This window comes from Ostrinia nubilalis, chromosome 2 (assembly GCF_963855985.1).
Source record: "Ostrinia nubilalis chromosome 2, ilOstNubi1.1, whole genome shotgun sequence".
Lineage (NCBI taxonomy): Eukaryota > Metazoa > Arthropoda > Insecta > Lepidoptera > Crambidae > Ostrinia > Ostrinia nubilalis.
In genome coordinates this window covers 14,285,054-14,301,937 of record NC_087089.1, presented here as the reverse complement: position 1 = coordinate 14,301,937, position 16,884 = coordinate 14,285,054, and the positions used below count along the sequence as shown (strand labels likewise).

The 16,884-nt window shown below is 34.8% G+C and overlaps 1 protein-coding gene across 3 annotated transcripts; it reads left to right on the top strand.

Moving 5' to 3' along the window:
* The first annotated feature begins 4,368 nt into the window (after positions 1–4,368).
* On the top strand, positions 4,369–16,656 carry LOC135084685 (uncharacterized). Of its 3 annotated transcripts, none has more exons than XM_063979461.1 (2): positions 4,369–4,485; positions 15,482–16,656. In XM_063979461.1, exons 1-2 carry the CDS (start codon positions 4,447–4,449, stop codon positions 16,526–16,528), a joined length of 1,086 nt encoding a protein of 361 aa, XP_063835531.1. In that variant the 5' UTR covers positions 4,369–4,446; the 3' UTR covers positions 16,529–16,656. The 3 variants fall into 3 exon arrangements, with proteins under 3 accessions (XP_063835531.1, XP_063835534.1, XP_063835537.1); XM_063979464.1 differs by lacking the exon at positions 4,369–4,485 and adding an exon at positions 8,285–8,370; XM_063979467.1 differs by lacking the exon at positions 4,369–4,485 and adding an exon at positions 9,324–9,449.
* Positions 16,657–16,884: the final 228 nt, after the last annotated feature.

Below are 16,884 nucleotides of genomic sequence, written 5' to 3'. Positions count from 1 at the left end.
CCGCACGATGTCCCGCCATCTCTTTGTTGGCAGACTGTCTGGTGCAGTCACATACGCCGTCTCCAACTGCCGAAGTACATATAAAACTCATTTATTTTTGCAAATAGGCTTTTAAATAGCACTTTTACATAGTACAGTGAATCTACACGTACTCGTAGTAAGACGTATTAACAAGCCTCAATAATATATTATCAATAAATTCAAAAGACGTTTCTGCCAATATCCGAGCTATGCCGTGTATTTACCAATACCGCTCATTTCCATCGAATCATAACCAGTAATGGACATAAAATTCTGGCCTATCGAAAACGGTAGGAAGTGGGGCCGCTAAATAAGCGGAAAATCGTTCTTGGATGTTTTATTTTTATAATGTAACTTTTTGGTTGTTAACTTTTTGGGAGGCAGCATGGAAAGCATTGGGGGAGGCCTATGTTGAGCAGTGGACGTCCTATGGCTGAAATGATGATGATGATGATGATGAACTTTTTGGTTACAGCTTGATTTTAGATTCCTTAAGAGTCAGTTTCCTTTCATGTTATTAGCTTTAGGATATACAGAGCGGCTCTTTCTTAAGATTTTACACGATATAAAAAATTTTAGTGCCAAAAAAGGTTGTGTTTCTTTCTTTCCATAAAGATATTATTGTAGGTTGTTCAAAAAAGTCTTGAAAGAGAAATTACTTTATTTCATATTTCAAATTCAAATTCAAATTCAAATATATTTATTCATAAAACATAGGAAAGGAACAAACATATATTCAAGAACCTAATTCAAACTGTGCGACCCCAAATTCGCGGTCTTATTCCGGCAATGTAGCAATAGCAAGGACATTCCCATTGGCAATCCATTAGCTCATAGAGTATTTAAATTATGAAAGTAAATGTTCTTAGTCTAAAATTTTTTTACTGAAAAACGTAAAATAACAGCTAGACTCTTACAACAAGACTATTTTATATTGTACTCTTATTTGACCATGTTTCTGAATACGGTTTGTGAAGTTAGTATATTCGCTGTTTTCATGGCCTCAGTGAATAGTCGTGGATGGAAAGCAGAGATAATGGTGTACGAATCGATTCCAAGGGTCCTCGTGAACTCTGGCTCCCATAAAATATGTAGAAGCATTTCGTGAATTCACTTCGGATCTATAAATATACATGTCTCTAAGTAAAGGTCGAAATGGATTGGAGTATACAATGTTTTTATGTAATATCAAATAGTATGAAAGTTAATTACAGTTTTTGTCCTAACTTCTCTATCTTATTGGTTCTTGAGATAGTATTTTGTGAGTTGTGCTTCTGTAGCAGTGATATAGCCTGACCAGGAACATAAAAACCCTGGCATAGAGGCGCGTCAATTGCATTTGATAGTGCAACACTGAGTACAGTCGTACCTGTGTTAAATTAATAGGCTAACTTTATGTATCAGGATTCAGGATTACGGGCTAATTTGATATTTTCATAAATTAACGAAAAAATATTATTATAGGTAACCTGGTTTAAATAAATTAAATGAAACCATCAATCGAGCTAGTAAGATTTATTTTATTATTCATCAATAATCAAATTCAGAACTTAAATATTCAACTGCAATGTCTGCTCATGAACGCTTCAAACTCGGTACTTCTTTCCCAATTCCATAAAATTCAACACTTAGAAAGTGACAAAAAACTTTAAAATAGGTAGTTGAAACAAACCACACCTAATTTTCTTGTGGACTGTACTATACGATAAACATGTCAGTCAATTTGACAACCTTTGTTGGAAACATTATTCAATGAAAATATTGTCCGAACCCTTGGTATTTCTCTTCGACAAATATTTTAACACATTGAGAACCACTTTTCTATCACGACTATAAAAAGATTTTAGCAATTTCATTCACAAAATCAATTGCGCACATTTAAAATAAAGTTTGTTTACACTTTGACAGCAATAGACTGACATGCAAGGTGACATGTCAATGAAGTTTTCAGTTACTGTTGCCATTAAAAGAAATTAGTACCATTAGTTTTCCGCAACATGGCGAGGGTTTTTATGTTCCTGGTCAGGCTATACAACTAAAGTTATACTAGTACGTGTAAAAGCGCTTTTAACGCGGATATATAACCCATTCGCGGATATATAAGACCTTAAAGACTTTAAGGCTGGGTTGCACATCTTACATTAACTTTAACAAACGTCAAAAATCTGTCAAATTCTATACAAAAACACCGATTTATCGTTATAGTTACGATTAGATGGTGCAACTCAGCCTAAAAACATGTAATGCTGCTTCGATGTCACTCCTTAACAAAAAGAATTATCCGCTGTCTACAGGCACTGTATGTTGACTGATATGTTTTTCGTATGTAATGTAGCAACGAAACCTGAAATAGATGACTATGTTGCACGAAGACACTGGATGCAGGCCACTCAACCGACCAATCTGGAAATCATTGGGGTCCTACGTCCTGTGCCTGAAATGATGATGATTAAAACAGATCGATCCAGCTTTCCTTTCAACTACCCTCCACGGATCCCCAATTTATTTAAGGACGCCTCAAACGTGGCCATTCCATATAAGTGTTGCCATCAAATTTGTTAAATCGCACGCTCGCGAGTTACGCTTTCCAACGGTTATGTGTCACGGCAGGAGAGAGCGGGAAAAAATATTTTATCCACGTGAAAGAGAGGGACAGGAAGATAAATAAACGCTTTATCATCCAGGCAATCTACAATTCATCGTTTCAATTCTAGCGGAGCTGCTTTGCACTATCTGATGCTTTCGGGGTGTGGAAAAAGCAGAATTTTCTATTTTTATAACGTCAAAATAGCTTTTCAACGCGCGACGTTCGATTAGCTATGGCACATAACTTTGCATGTATGGGGTCCATCATCATCATCAAAGTTTCAGCCACAGGACGTCCACTGAATATAGGCCTCCCTAAACACTTCACTTTGTTGAAAGTTTTTTCTTTCCCTAAGAGGAATACTTTCAATAATGCTAAAACTTGTCTTATTTTGATGAGCGCATTAGTAAATACAAAGATGCTGGAATTAGATTCACATAATTTGTTCTAAGTTTTATCTCCCTACTAATTATCATCACAATTTTTTCAGATAAGTACTGCCAATTTAATATGCAACACCTGCCCTTGCTGTCAGATTAACGAGTGTCTAAGGTAAAGATATGATTTACAAGATATTTTAATCAGCTAACTTATAAGTAGTTCTATCGTAAACGTTGCTAAACGCCGTAAATTCTTTGCTATCTCCTCTCTCGGATCTGTAAACAGAGTCAGTACTTTTACATTGATAGGTCCAAGTCATAAGCTGATGCGATTCTAATTTTGTTTTGAGTGAAGAGATAGGTTGTAGAAGTATGAATCCCACCAAAAACATTTGCATGTAAAATGTTGCCAAGACGAGACCATAATATTAGGTAGGTATATGGTTCACACCGTGAAAAAGTTAACAGATCTTATGTAGAGCCAAACTTTTAACTCTACATGCCCTAACTTCAAAAACTCTATACCTTAGTCAAAATATGTAACATGGCCGTTTTGCTATCTTCACATGGATGAAACATTCAATCACTATTCATTCGTTCGTTCCTTTCAGTCAAATAACGTCCACTGCTAGACAAAGGCCTCCCCCAAGGTTTTCCACAATAAAACGGTTCTGCGCTGCCCGCATCCAGGCTCTTCCTGCGACCTTTACCAGATCTTCGGTCCACCTAGTAGGAGGCCTGCCCACGCTACGTCTTCCAGCCCGTGGTCGCCACTCGAGAGCTTTTCTGCCCCATGGTCTCTACGAGCTATGTGCCCCGCCTACTGCCACATGATTTTAGCTATGTGTGTAGTGAGAAAGTTGGAATTTTTTGATTCGAGCACGCAGGACTATTAATCATTTTCGTACCTTGAGTAACTAAAATTTTCCAAAATTGGGGCTGTGATCTGCTTTTTTTGCAAACCTGAAACCGATACATCTTAATACGTATAATATTCTGCAATCTTCATTCATATGCAATGACTAATTCTAAAAAACTTTTTTTTTATTATTTCATGCTTCATTGTTTTCGGAAACAACTAACTTTTATTTATCGCAGATAGAAGGCATAAGGCCTTGATCACACGTACCGAGCAAACGGGCAAGACAGTGCTCTCGGCCGAGTACTCGGTGTGTATGAACATTCCCCCTAGTGCTCGGCCGAGCGCTCGAGTATGTGACTCGCTCACCCAACTGTCTCGACCGAGTAAACATTTCACTGTCTCGCCCGTTTACTCGGTACGTGTGATCAAGGCTTATGACTTGGACCAACCAGCGTCGTTATCTCCGATTACAAAATATCCACCGTTATCACCGACTACGGCGCAGTCTCAAATTTTATAGTACTCAAGTAGCCATGTTCACAGTTTTTTTTTAATATAAAAATATAAGTTTACCTCAGTTTTTAAGTTTCAGGATAATGAAGATTCCGTGTGTGTTGCCAGGATGCCAGTATATTGTAAGTAATTTGATCTTAACTCTAAATATAAAGTAAAATTTCATAGCTTACCTCAAAGTGTATTGTGGATGCATTCTAGTATGATATCGCATCGCGTGCTAATTGTATTATTATGTTTCATCAATCTTGGACTAATGCGTACTCTATTGTAGGTTTGGAAACCCCTCCCTCCTCCGTCCTACCTCCCTAGTGATCCTACTAATATTATATATGCGAAAGTTTGGATGTCTGGATGGATGTTTGTTACTCTTTCACGCAAGAACTGTTAACTGCTGTATTTCCTGAACACTATAATCCAGGCCTTTTCAAGGCGAGAGTGACAGTGACAGCAGTGAGACTTACAGGGCAGATATGTACCATCCTAGACTGCATCTCACTTAACACCAGGTGCGATTGCGGTCAAATACCTGCCTTGTCTTGCATAAAAAAAAAGTACTGAACGGATTTTGATGAAACTTTACAGTATTATTCTTTATAACCCAAAATAACATATAGGCTATATAATTTATGATGATGTGCAACAGCTAGTACATGATATCTATGGGATTAGCAGTAAGCACCATGGTCTCATCTTTATGGGTTTCAGTAGAGAGAATCTGTCAAACATCAAAAACAGTCATCAAACTCTTAAACAATGTTTGGCCATTACATATTTATTTACTTACTTAATGCATAAATATAATATCTAAATTATCAGATACCTTCTTTGAGAAAATTAATGGCTTTCCATTTCAACTTTTGTTTGTACTCGTATGCAGATTTATCAATGCTTGAATTTTGAAAGTAGGTCAGCAGAGATAAAATCTGCAGAACAAGATAACACTCTACACATTATATTATGAATGTAAATAATCATAGATTTTGCGATTCACACCTTCAAAATGTCCTAATTTCCACACATTGTAATGAATGTATATTATAATAGATTTTGCGATTCAAACACGTTTAGAATGTCCTAATTTCTAGGCACATGTAATTTGTCCTAATAAATTACAGTTCTGCGGTTACAAAAATTCAAAATCTCCTTCTTTAAGCCGGTTAAGAAGATGTTGACAGACGGACAACAAAGTGATCCTATAAGGGACATTGTTGACCTTCACTGGTTGGGTTTTATTGGCGGTCAAGCTGTAGATCCTGGCTACACAGGAGTTGCAGAGGTGGGGACGAGAGGTGGAAATAGTTCCGCTTTGATCCTACAGGGTCCCGATTTTTCCTTTTGAAGTACGGATCCCTAAAAATAGACTTGCTATTTTAGGATAATAGTCATTTCTTGACGACAGAACTAATTGTTAGAAGGTTATTTTGAGCTTCAATCAACTTAAGTGGGGCTTCCTAAAGTGGGCTATTAAGAGCCATCTCTATTAACTCTATGTTAGTAGATCTTTGTTACTGCCGCGAGAGACGGAAATAGTTATCTTTTTAACTGCAGTAAAAAGTTAATAAAGTGCTAAAATTAGAGTCTGAAGGTCGCTTTTCCAGTGATAATATAAAGCTGGACACAGACGGTCAGTTAAAATGATGAGTGATCTTTTGTGGATGTATGTCAGTTCAATTGATCAGTATAACTGACGGTGAAAGAAATCTTTATTGGTTGGGTTTAATTGGAGGCCAAACTGTAGATCCTGGCTATACAGGAATTGCAGTGGCGGGAAAGTGTGGTGTAAAAGTCATGTTCATTCAAACGTCATTGATTCAATTAATGGAAAATAGGTAGTTACTTAACCTCCTAAGACCCCGCGTACAAAATTTTGCACAAAATAAAATACCTTTGTCAGTCACAGCTTTGTAATAATGTTGTAGTCCAACGGCCCACTGTGCAATTTTTTGTACAGATATCTATTGTTTTTTCAAATCTTGATAGGCAAGTAGTACTAGTAGTTCTGCTCATGCGTGTCTATTACTCAGGGATCGATCTCAGAGCTTATCATTTACTCTAGCTGCCCAGTGACCACCGTTCTTTGTAAATTTGTTTCTACTGCATTACGTTAGATGGCGTTACCATTGTTAAGAATTCTTCATGACGTATCGACGTATCAGCGTATCTAAATACTTTATCGGACCATTCATAAGAAATTGTTCACACAAAAGTAATGATAACTTAGATGAAGTCACTTATTACTTGAATTTCCTTTAATGATAAAGCTTTTTATTCTTAACTAGCTTTTGCCCGCGGTTTTGCCCGCATAAACTTTGCCCTACTGTTATGTTACTCAGGAATAATTAGCGTTGTAGGTACTTTAAAAAACAATTCTAAGTTTACCTGCGCTCGCAATTTTAGATAGGTACTATAAATTGTTTTAGACAGTCGATTTCATCAAGACCTCATAATTTCATAGGATTATGTCCAGTACATGAGTCAATGCAACATTTTCTTCGTACAAAATGTATTAATTTCTATCCAAAGAAGGTACGATTTAGATAATAATTTTTAAGATCACTCATTCACTCACAGATCACAATTTTTAAAGAAATTAGGTTGTTAAAACAATAAAAAACCGCTTTGAATTGCTTTTCACAAGCGAAACATTATGATCCAGGTTATTTTTTTTTTCGTATTCGCATAAAACGTTAATAATGCATTGAAATATCAAACACGGCTCTATCATGTAAATACAATATTAGCATGTTATTCGATTTTCAATAAGCAATATTTTTCGCAACGAAATTCGAGAATAGATTCGTATAAATCCCACTTCAATGGGAATACACGTTTTACTATTGTACATTCAAATTTGGTCTTTATTACGTGATTCATAGGTTTTATGACAATGTAATTTATTGGAGGAAGTCATTATCAAAATAACGTGCCCTATCAAGTGTAGTGATGGGTATTTTTTTTTGCCAATTGTTTTTGCGAACTCTTTGTCCGTATTTGCGGTTTGTAACTGTATTTTGAGAGTTCCTTTTCAAATAAATAAAACTGGCATTTGCACAAACTTTAACACATTTCATTCAGGAATTTAAAGGAGAACAATGATACGGAAATAAAATTTAATTTCTTAATAATTAACTTTAAAAAAAAATAAAACCGACTTCAAATGCGTGAACACAAAAAAAAACTAAAAATTGAAAATATTGCGTATAAAAAAGTTCATCCCCAATTTTCCACCCTTGGGGGTGAAATATTTTCTTCAAATTCGCATGAAACCACGCTTTTGATAATACCTATTCAACAAAAAAATAATCGTTCAAATTGATTTATAATCGGCGGAGATATTGCGTATAAAAAAGTTCATCCCCAATTTTCCACCCTTGGGGGTTGTTTTTTCTATTATTAAATTTAAATGGGACCACCCTTGAGGTATTACCTATACGCCGAAAAAAGATTTGTTCAAATCGGTTCATAATTGGCGGAGTTATCGCGTAACAAACATAGAAAAAAAAAAACATACGGGTCGAATTGAGAACCTCCTCCTTTTTTGAAGTCGGTTGAAAATAGAGCTGTTATGGCATTCGCCAGTAACTTTAGTTCATTATTGTGATTGGTTTTAAGTATTCATTTCTGAGCGTTTATGATTACCTACAATTTTTTTAAAGTAAAATCATTGCGCTAGTTACTTACCTATTTCTTATGGTTTTTTTTATATAAAAGAATCGTATTATAGTTATTAAGAACCGGTAAATTAAAATCTTTCATCCTTACATCAATGTATTTTACAAAAACGTAGACATAAGAAATAAGTTAAGGTTAACATGATACTGAACCCCGCATAAAAATATAATACGCTCTTGACAACTTTTTAACTGTCAGTTATTTACCAAATAGGGACACGGTCGGCTCATTCAGTTACAAGTGGTGAATCAATGTAGTGTACGATGTGAGTTTTAGATCATGTTGATAGTATTTTGATACGGTTTGAAATGTCAATTTTGAAAAATTTCAATGTGAGTACAAAGTTATTCATTTTTTAATTAAAAATATTTTTAATTGGGTTATTAAATTAGTATGAGGAAATAATTTTTAATAATGTATGTGTGAACCACTAATTTGATAACATTATGGGAAAAATATAATGTGTTATTTTTTCCTTTTACAATTTAATTAAAATTACCACATATCGCATGAACAGTAAAATTAAAATATAATATTTTCCTTTACTTATTTCGAAAACTTTCAGAATGTAATTTTATATTTTTTTGCAAAGGGCGGATTTGACTTATTTTCGGTAACATAGTATATTACTATGTTTACGTTCATAGTTTTATGTGGGTACAGTATCAATATTATAGGTTTTTCGTGAGTCTTTCGTTTTTTTTAAAGAAATATCTGTTTGTTATTGATACCAATCTCACCGGAGTGGTAGTTTTGAAGACCTATTTTCTTAAAAAAAATGTACTTAATATGGCTTCTATTTCAGCACCTAATAATGCAATTTACGAGTACAGTACCTAAAACACATTTTTCTTTCAATATAGCATCAATTTCAAGTACACACATAAGATTTTATTGCCAGCATGTTATATCGTTTAGCCTAGGTGCCTAGGCGCAGACCACCAATTTTTTGTCGGCCGATGGTTGGACCCGATTTTAATTTATGAAAATCAAATCGGTGTCATTTGCGCACTTCCATACATGCCCATACTGATTAACTGCCCGACTACAGAACATGATGGCAGTGAAACCTTATGTACTTGAAATTGGTGCCATATTGAAAGAAAAATGTGTTTCAGGTAGGTACTTATGACTAGTTGAAATCTCCAATATAAAATCACCCTTACTCCCTTATCGCTTCCTCGATATTATCGCAAAATCCGTCGCAACTCACCCAATTTTAACACTAACCTTATCTCGCTTCGACGTATGTCGATCGATAGAGACGGAGTCATATCGCGATAAACAGTTTATAGCGTGGAGGATAATCAGTCGCAATTGCCAGGACTCCAAGTGACATTACGTTGAAGGGACGTGTGTAATTTTTTCATTCATGTGCTTGACGGTTTGAGAACGCTCGCGCAGTAACATGGTAACTATTTTGAATATTGTGTTTCGAATTTTCGTTCAATAGGAGTAAGTGCATTTTTAGGTAACTATAATAGTCGTCATTTCAGAATCATTGGCTTAAATTTTCAAGTAGGTAAATAATAATGATTTGAAACAATAGAAACGTTGAGTAATCGTACCTTTTTTTATTAATACTCACTGAAATAAATTCAGTTTTCTTCTTCCCACGAGTGAAAGTATTTTTTTAACTACTTTCACTACTATTCAATTCACACACTTTAAAATTATCCTAAAATCATAGAACCTTTTAACCACCTAAGAGACATCAAAGTTGGAAAGTGCATATTTATAAAATTAAATAGATACTGATTATGACATAATAACTAAAAACAACATTGTGATGTGATAAATTATCTCGATAAGTCAGCATAAAAATATATTTTTCAAAATGCTGGTGAAATAATAATGACGATAGGTTAAATTTAATTACTTATTTATAATCTAAATCAAACAGTGGTTTGCATACTGGACTAAAACATCAGTTACTGTTGTTTTTAATCCCATTAAGAACAAAATATTTGCGTGATAGTTACGATACTAGTATTTACATAATATAGAGTCATGGAAGGATAAGGGTGGATTCGACCAAACAAGAGTAAATATTAATCTCAGAATAAATCGTCATTTATTCGACATTTTGGCATAATATTTCCCATACTAAAATGTCAATGTGCCACTTATACCAGGAGTTATTCTCGGATAAAAGTTTGGTCGAATCGGGCCTAAGTACAAAATTGCTTTCATAAACTAAAGACTTATGGTTCAAAGTCCATAGAATTCCTTCTTTGAGTACAATATGCCTAAACCTCACTTAACGTTATAACTTTCAATCATAATATCGACAATATGTACAATTAGGTCGTTCCTAGAGCAGTTTATACGCGATCCCTAGTGATTGTTCACGTCGTTTTAAATTAATATTGCGACAGTCGTCTTGACCCCAGATTACGAGCCAACTTATTGTGTTTCTGCTAGTTGAAGAACTACTATAACTATCTCAGAGATTATCAGAATTAGTGTTGATAATATGAATTTTTACATAGTTGTCCTAAATTTTACTCCATCGCCACTGCACAAAATGCAAAAATAGAGGTGCAGTTATGCGTATAAATACGTAATACTCGTAGGAATAATAATCAGTCCGAGACTATGAACCAGGCAGGTGATCCGTCACAGCCCAGTAACCAGTCCCTTCTTTCTTCATCCATAGCCCTAGTCCATTCTTCAATAACTGCAATAGCTCCTGTGCACAGGCTGGGGATGGTCTCTGACTACAACCCATGATATAGTCAGAGACTAGATCCAGCATCTGTGTGCCTACCATGAGTTTACGTTAGGTGTGCTCGCTAGCGACTGCGTAAAAAAATGACATTTAAATGTATGACATATTGTGCAGCGCCCCTAGTGGCTACTTTCAAGAAATAAAATCTTCATAGAATTTTTTGACGTATTCGCTAGCGAGCTCACCTAACGTAAACTCATCACGGTAAAAATATCATACAGTATTGTAACTTCATATAAACCGACAAAACGCGAACTTTCCTTCGAATTTCAAATCTCGGGACGTGGTCGAGATGAAAAAATAGGGGTGTCGCGAATGTGCCGAACGGACGTCGATGGCCTAATGTTGAAAATGACTAAGGTGATTGAATTTGACTGACCGTCATTTACGGTCAAATTTGTCAAAAACTAGTCATTAACTGTCAGAAATGGTCATTTTCAGTCAGTTTGATTTGCTTTTGCCAACTATTTCACCCGCCTAAAATTAAAGTAACGGGTCATTAAGTACTCATTATGATTATTAAATTCAAAATTATTTTAGTATATTTTTTTAAATTAAATCTACTAATCACAAAACAACACACATTTTTATCCTATTCCATTCACAAAGTATTTTGTTTGTCTAAATAAAAAAAATTAACAATCACAAAACTAGATAAAAATTCTGAGGATGTAATTAGAATGGGTACCTACTGTAGGTGAGCAGCCCTATCGCATGTTGTCATACCGTGACGTACCGCGGGGATGTTGACATTTATTTCAAAAATATGGCCGAGTTGGAATACTGTATAGATAGTATTACCGTGAACTCATGGTAGGCACACTGTACCACTTTCACTTTTGTGGATTATTTTGCGCTTAAAACGGCCATTACGTGTTGGATCTGTTGGGCTGCAAAGCGTACAAATATGGACCTACGTGAATAGTCACGTAGGTCCATATGTATAGACATACTCTCAACTTCAGAAGGCCACCGTTTTGAACACTTGTAGGATAGTTCGCAAATTCCTTCAGAGCGAACTAGCCCAATAAGCTACAATAAAATGTCGCTCACTTGGCTTCGGCCCGTGAACGACATTAAACCGGATTCCAATGGAAATCGTGCCTAAAAAATATAGCAGAAAAACATAATAATATCGTTTATTTCTCACCAATAGCCTCGTAAGCCCGGATGTGCCTCAGAAGGAACTGAAACTTTGTAGTCAGTAACGCCGAGACATTTTCGGAGGTGATTTCGAAGTATCGCCGGATGTGCCTTCAGAGGAACTAAAACTTTAGCGATAAATTTAAGTTCAAAAATTCGCGCCTATCGAAAAAAAAGAGTGATAGTCTATGGCTTAAAGTATTCAAAATCAGGTATCCGAACTTATTAATATAAAAAAAAAACAAAATGTCACTGTCAAATTATCATTTTTCTTTGACAAGGTGGTTCGTCCGAGAAGACATGATGTGCAATTATTTTTTTTTCTTCACGTAAACGTAGTTTAATTTCAAAACTGACCAGTATAATTTAATTTAAAATACTGCTAAACAAGCAAAAAAATTATTTTTCCCAATTTGAAGTAGTTTTGTAAGATTTTTTTTCGTTTGAAAATAATAGTTCTTTGCAAGGAACATTCGGTCTTGATGGTGAAAGTTTTATTTTTGTATATTTTTTCTATTGAGATGGGATTGAGTATTGGACTTTTAACATTATGATATAATTGAGAAAATTTACCATGAGAACGTTCTGATTTTTAGTTTAGTAAATATTATAATTAACATGAATATTCACTTTACTTCTTGTACATTATAACCTATCATTAGTGTATGTTATAAAACCGATAGTACTTTTAAAAGTACTAATTATGAAACATTAAATAAAATTAAAACCGTTGTTCCTTTTCAGTTACATTAATTAATATCATTATTGTATCTTTATGTAGTATTAATTTATTAAGAAGGTTACATTAATGTTTTACTTTAAAGTATAAAATTCAATTTATTTACTTTTCCTTTTTAAAGTCTGTAATACCGAATGTTCTTTTAAGAGAAAACATTTTTTTATTATTTTTCACCTAAAATAAGCTCTATGCACTATTATATAGGGCCCCTGAAAATATGAATACAAAAGAAAATCTCTAACATAGAAATTTTTTTACTCGAAGTGCTCGGCGTTTACTACTACAAATTATTCGTTCTTCTGAAAGCACATTCGGCGATACTTAGAAGTCGACAAAATTTACTCTTCGGTCTTACGAGGATAGAGGTAGAGTTTAAGAACTGTTCACCTGACTCTACTTTTTGCCAATTTGCTAGCCCTGTCCAAGTTAATAAGAACTTTATTCTACAAAAATGATAATTATAGTAAAATAGTAACAGAATACATTGTATTTACATAACATTGTCATAAGCATATTTACGCTCCCTGTGGAATTCGAACCCGCTACCGTATTGGCAGTTGCAATCCACGTACCTACCAGGCTCACAAGAACGCCAATTTCGTATTTGATACAGTATAATTAACAATTTAACTTTCAATCATAAATTGTTTTGTAATCATCAAAATGACTAACATTGTCGCATCTGAGTCATGACTGGCAATTACAACAATTAATCGTCATTAAGTGAAATTATAATTTAATTACTTGCTCATCAAACGAGATATTTCCAATAGTCTATACTTTCTTTTAAAATTAACTCAAAAATATTATACCTAATGACGTAATGACGTCGATTGTATTTTTTATAATATTATTCTTTACTTGACATTAGAAAAATAGGATAATCTCCTGATAAATTATTGTCTTACAGATAACAACGTAACATGCTTAAAATAATCACAAATTATACACGTTCCACAAACTAAGATAATGCTAATCCAAAAGTATTTTTACATAGAATTTACTAGCTATTTCACTATCTGAAGTTAGTCACTGATATCAATTTATCGTTATGATACGACGAATTAAAAATCCATACTTATCGGTACAAATATTTCAACACTGCATTGTCGTTTCCTACTACGATTATTAAGATTTCAACATACATTCAAGCATGAGAATAATTTATTTAACAAGAAAATAACAAATTAAAAATAATGAATGTTCCTAATGCTCTTAATAAAATAACCTATACAGTGGTCTGAGGAGACCAAAATGTAATGATACGACTCTGATGTTCGTTTCAGCCCAATGACGTCCACAGCTGGACAATGGCCTCCTTCCAAGGATTTTCACAGCGATCCTAGTGAACTTCGGTTATAATTGACCCCTATTACAACTATTATATAAAATCCCATGTTTAGCTTGCTGTGCTGTCATCTGTACTTTATCAACTTTTTAAAGGACTAGCATTCCGCCCGCGGCTTCGCCCTCGTGGAATTTTGTCTGTCACAGAAAAACCTTATCGCGCGCGTCCCTGTTTTAAAAACCGGGATTAAAACTATCCTATGTCCTGAAACCGGGACTCAAACTATCCCAATGCCAAATTTCATCAAAATCGCTTCAGTGGTTTAGACGTGAAAGCGTGACAGACAGACAGACAGACGGACAGACAGTTACTTTCGCATTTATAATATTAGTATAGATAAATATACGAGTACATAAATACAAATAACTGCCAAAATGAGTGGTCATAATAGCTAGTTTCTGGATTCTTAGAATGACGTTAAAATTTCGTTTCCGTTTTAGATTTTTTTAAGTCACCAGCCAATTTGTATAACATAATTAACTTCGAATAATTTACTTAAAAATACACTTTGTAGTCTTCATCATTTCACTCGTACTTCAGGCTCAGTTGATAACGAGATTATGAAAGCCCTTGAAAATATACTGAAGGTTACTATTACTAATAATGTCAATAAGGATGTTAGAAAGTACTTAGTATAATCTAGAACAAACAAAACTAAGATAAAGGTTTTAGTATAGTCAAATTATGACTATGTCCATGAATTATAATGAGTCATTCGAACATAAAATGCCTAAAAAATGCTATGATAGTAATATGCTATCAGCTCACCATCACACTTTTGGGGAAGTATTTGCAAGGGCTTTTAAAACTATTTATACACAGGATGATGCAAATTTTTCAGGCTTATCATAATACACTATGCATCCTGTCATTAATAATATGTAAGTTTGCTAAAAATGTAACGGAGTGATTCGTATTTTTATTGATAAGTTTATTATTTGCTGGCTAACTAGCTGCTGGCGGGCATGATAATCATAATATTATGTGCATAATGCTGCTGTTCGGTAGTGTGAAATCTACACCACAGTGTTGTATTACACAGTATTATATCCCGAGCTCGTTAAGTCATGGTTCAACAGTAGACGTAATATTGTAAGCATTATTGTAGTACCAAGGTACAGAAGAATTACTCCGCAAGACGATTTAAATAAATGCGAGTCTTGCTACGACGCGACACAGATGGAATTCAGCTCGCACGTAGTTAACAATTTTGATCTGCTATTGTACTTAGGAATCCGTACCCGTATGTTATGATTTTGTTGCATGTAGGGAAGCCCTTTGTGCCTAACTTCATTGTGACTGCGCTCAAAAATGAATAGCAAAAGAATGTAAACAATGCATCCACAATGCAACTAAACAGTATGTAGAGCGTGCAACACGCATTTAAATGAAGTCCGGAACAAACACTTTTTTTTGTGTTGAAATGTTTTAATGAAATCCGTATGATAACAGCACTAATACCATTATTTTTATCTATTCCAGAGTAAATTATTCTCCTCCAAGTCTACTGACTTCGAGAACGAAGCATTAGAAGTTCACAATGAGTACAGAAGAGATCACGGAGTTGCACCTTTAGTTCTTAGCAAAGATATATCCAAAATCAGCCAAAAATGGGCCGAAGAACTAGCCAAAAGAGACGCTATGGCGTACAGCCTCAATCAGAAGTATGGAGAAAGCGTGTACTGTGGATGGTCAGCTGACCCCAACACCAAAATCAAAGCAAGAGACTGCGTCGACAAATGGTACAGCGAAATCAACGAATTCTCCTTCGGTCGTGACCCAGATGTTTTGACCTGTGGACATTTCACACAAATCGTCTGGAAGGACACCAAAGAACTAGGCGTTGGCAGCGCTAAGAGCAAATCTGGGAAACTTTATGTAGTCTGTAATTATTACCCTCCTGGGAACTTCAGCGGACAGTTCAGCAAAAATGTCTTACCACCCGGTGCTATGCAGTTTAGGACAAATAGCTATACCAGAGAGGCAAACAACAACCTAGCACCACCAGCTTCACCTAACAGAAACAGCAAAAATTTCGCTTCAGACTTAGTCAGCAAATTCAAATCTACGTCAATTTCTGGTGACAAATTTGAAGACGAGTTTTTGAAGGCACACAACGAATACAGAAGAAAACACGGAGTACCGCCTTTAGAGTTAAGTAAGAAGCTTAGCAAGTATGCTGAAGAATGGGCAAAGACGATTGCGAAGAAAGGAAATATGGAGCATAGAGAGCAGAATGACTACGGAGAAAACATATTCTTCGCGTGGTCTTCAGATCCTAACTTTACTGTATCTGGTAAAGATCCTGTTGATAAGTGGTACAGTGAGATTAAAGACCACTCGTTTGGCAGGGAGCCAACCAGCCTCGGTTCTGGACATTTCACGCAAGTAATTTGGGAAGATACCAAGGAAGTTGGAGTAGGCATAGCTAAGTCAAAAGAAGGACAAGTTTATGTAGTAGCAAACTACTTCCCTCCTGGAAACGTAATGGGTAGTTTTGCCAAAAAAGTACGCCCACCAATCAATTGAAAACTAGTAAGATATTACTGCCAAAGACATTTACATTCCAAATATTTACTTTAAAGTAGTATTTCTTATCATTTATGTTATTTTATAAGGTTACTGCGTTATTATTTATATTACTTTTTGATACTTAACAGTTTGTTTTATTTATATTTTTCTTTGGGGTAGTAGTTCAAGTAAAATATTTATGTAGCAGTATTTTTATCAAAATAAAAAATTCTCTAGATACAATAACTCTTAAGACATTTTCTAAATAATAACATAACTAATAATTGGCAAATTCGTAAAACAAAAATAATAATGTATGTCCACTGTACGCTATACATAAACTGGGAATGGTTCAATTTTTTCATCCATAACAT

Coding starts and splice junctions, on each gene's coding strand:
- LOC135084685 (XM_063979461.1), top strand. CDS start 4,447: ATGAAGATTCCGTGTGTGTTGCCAGGATGCCAGTATATT. Junction 4,486..15,481: donor TGCCAGGATGCCAGTATATT/GTAAGTAATTTG, acceptor TATCTATTCCAG/AGTAAATTATTCTCCTCCAA.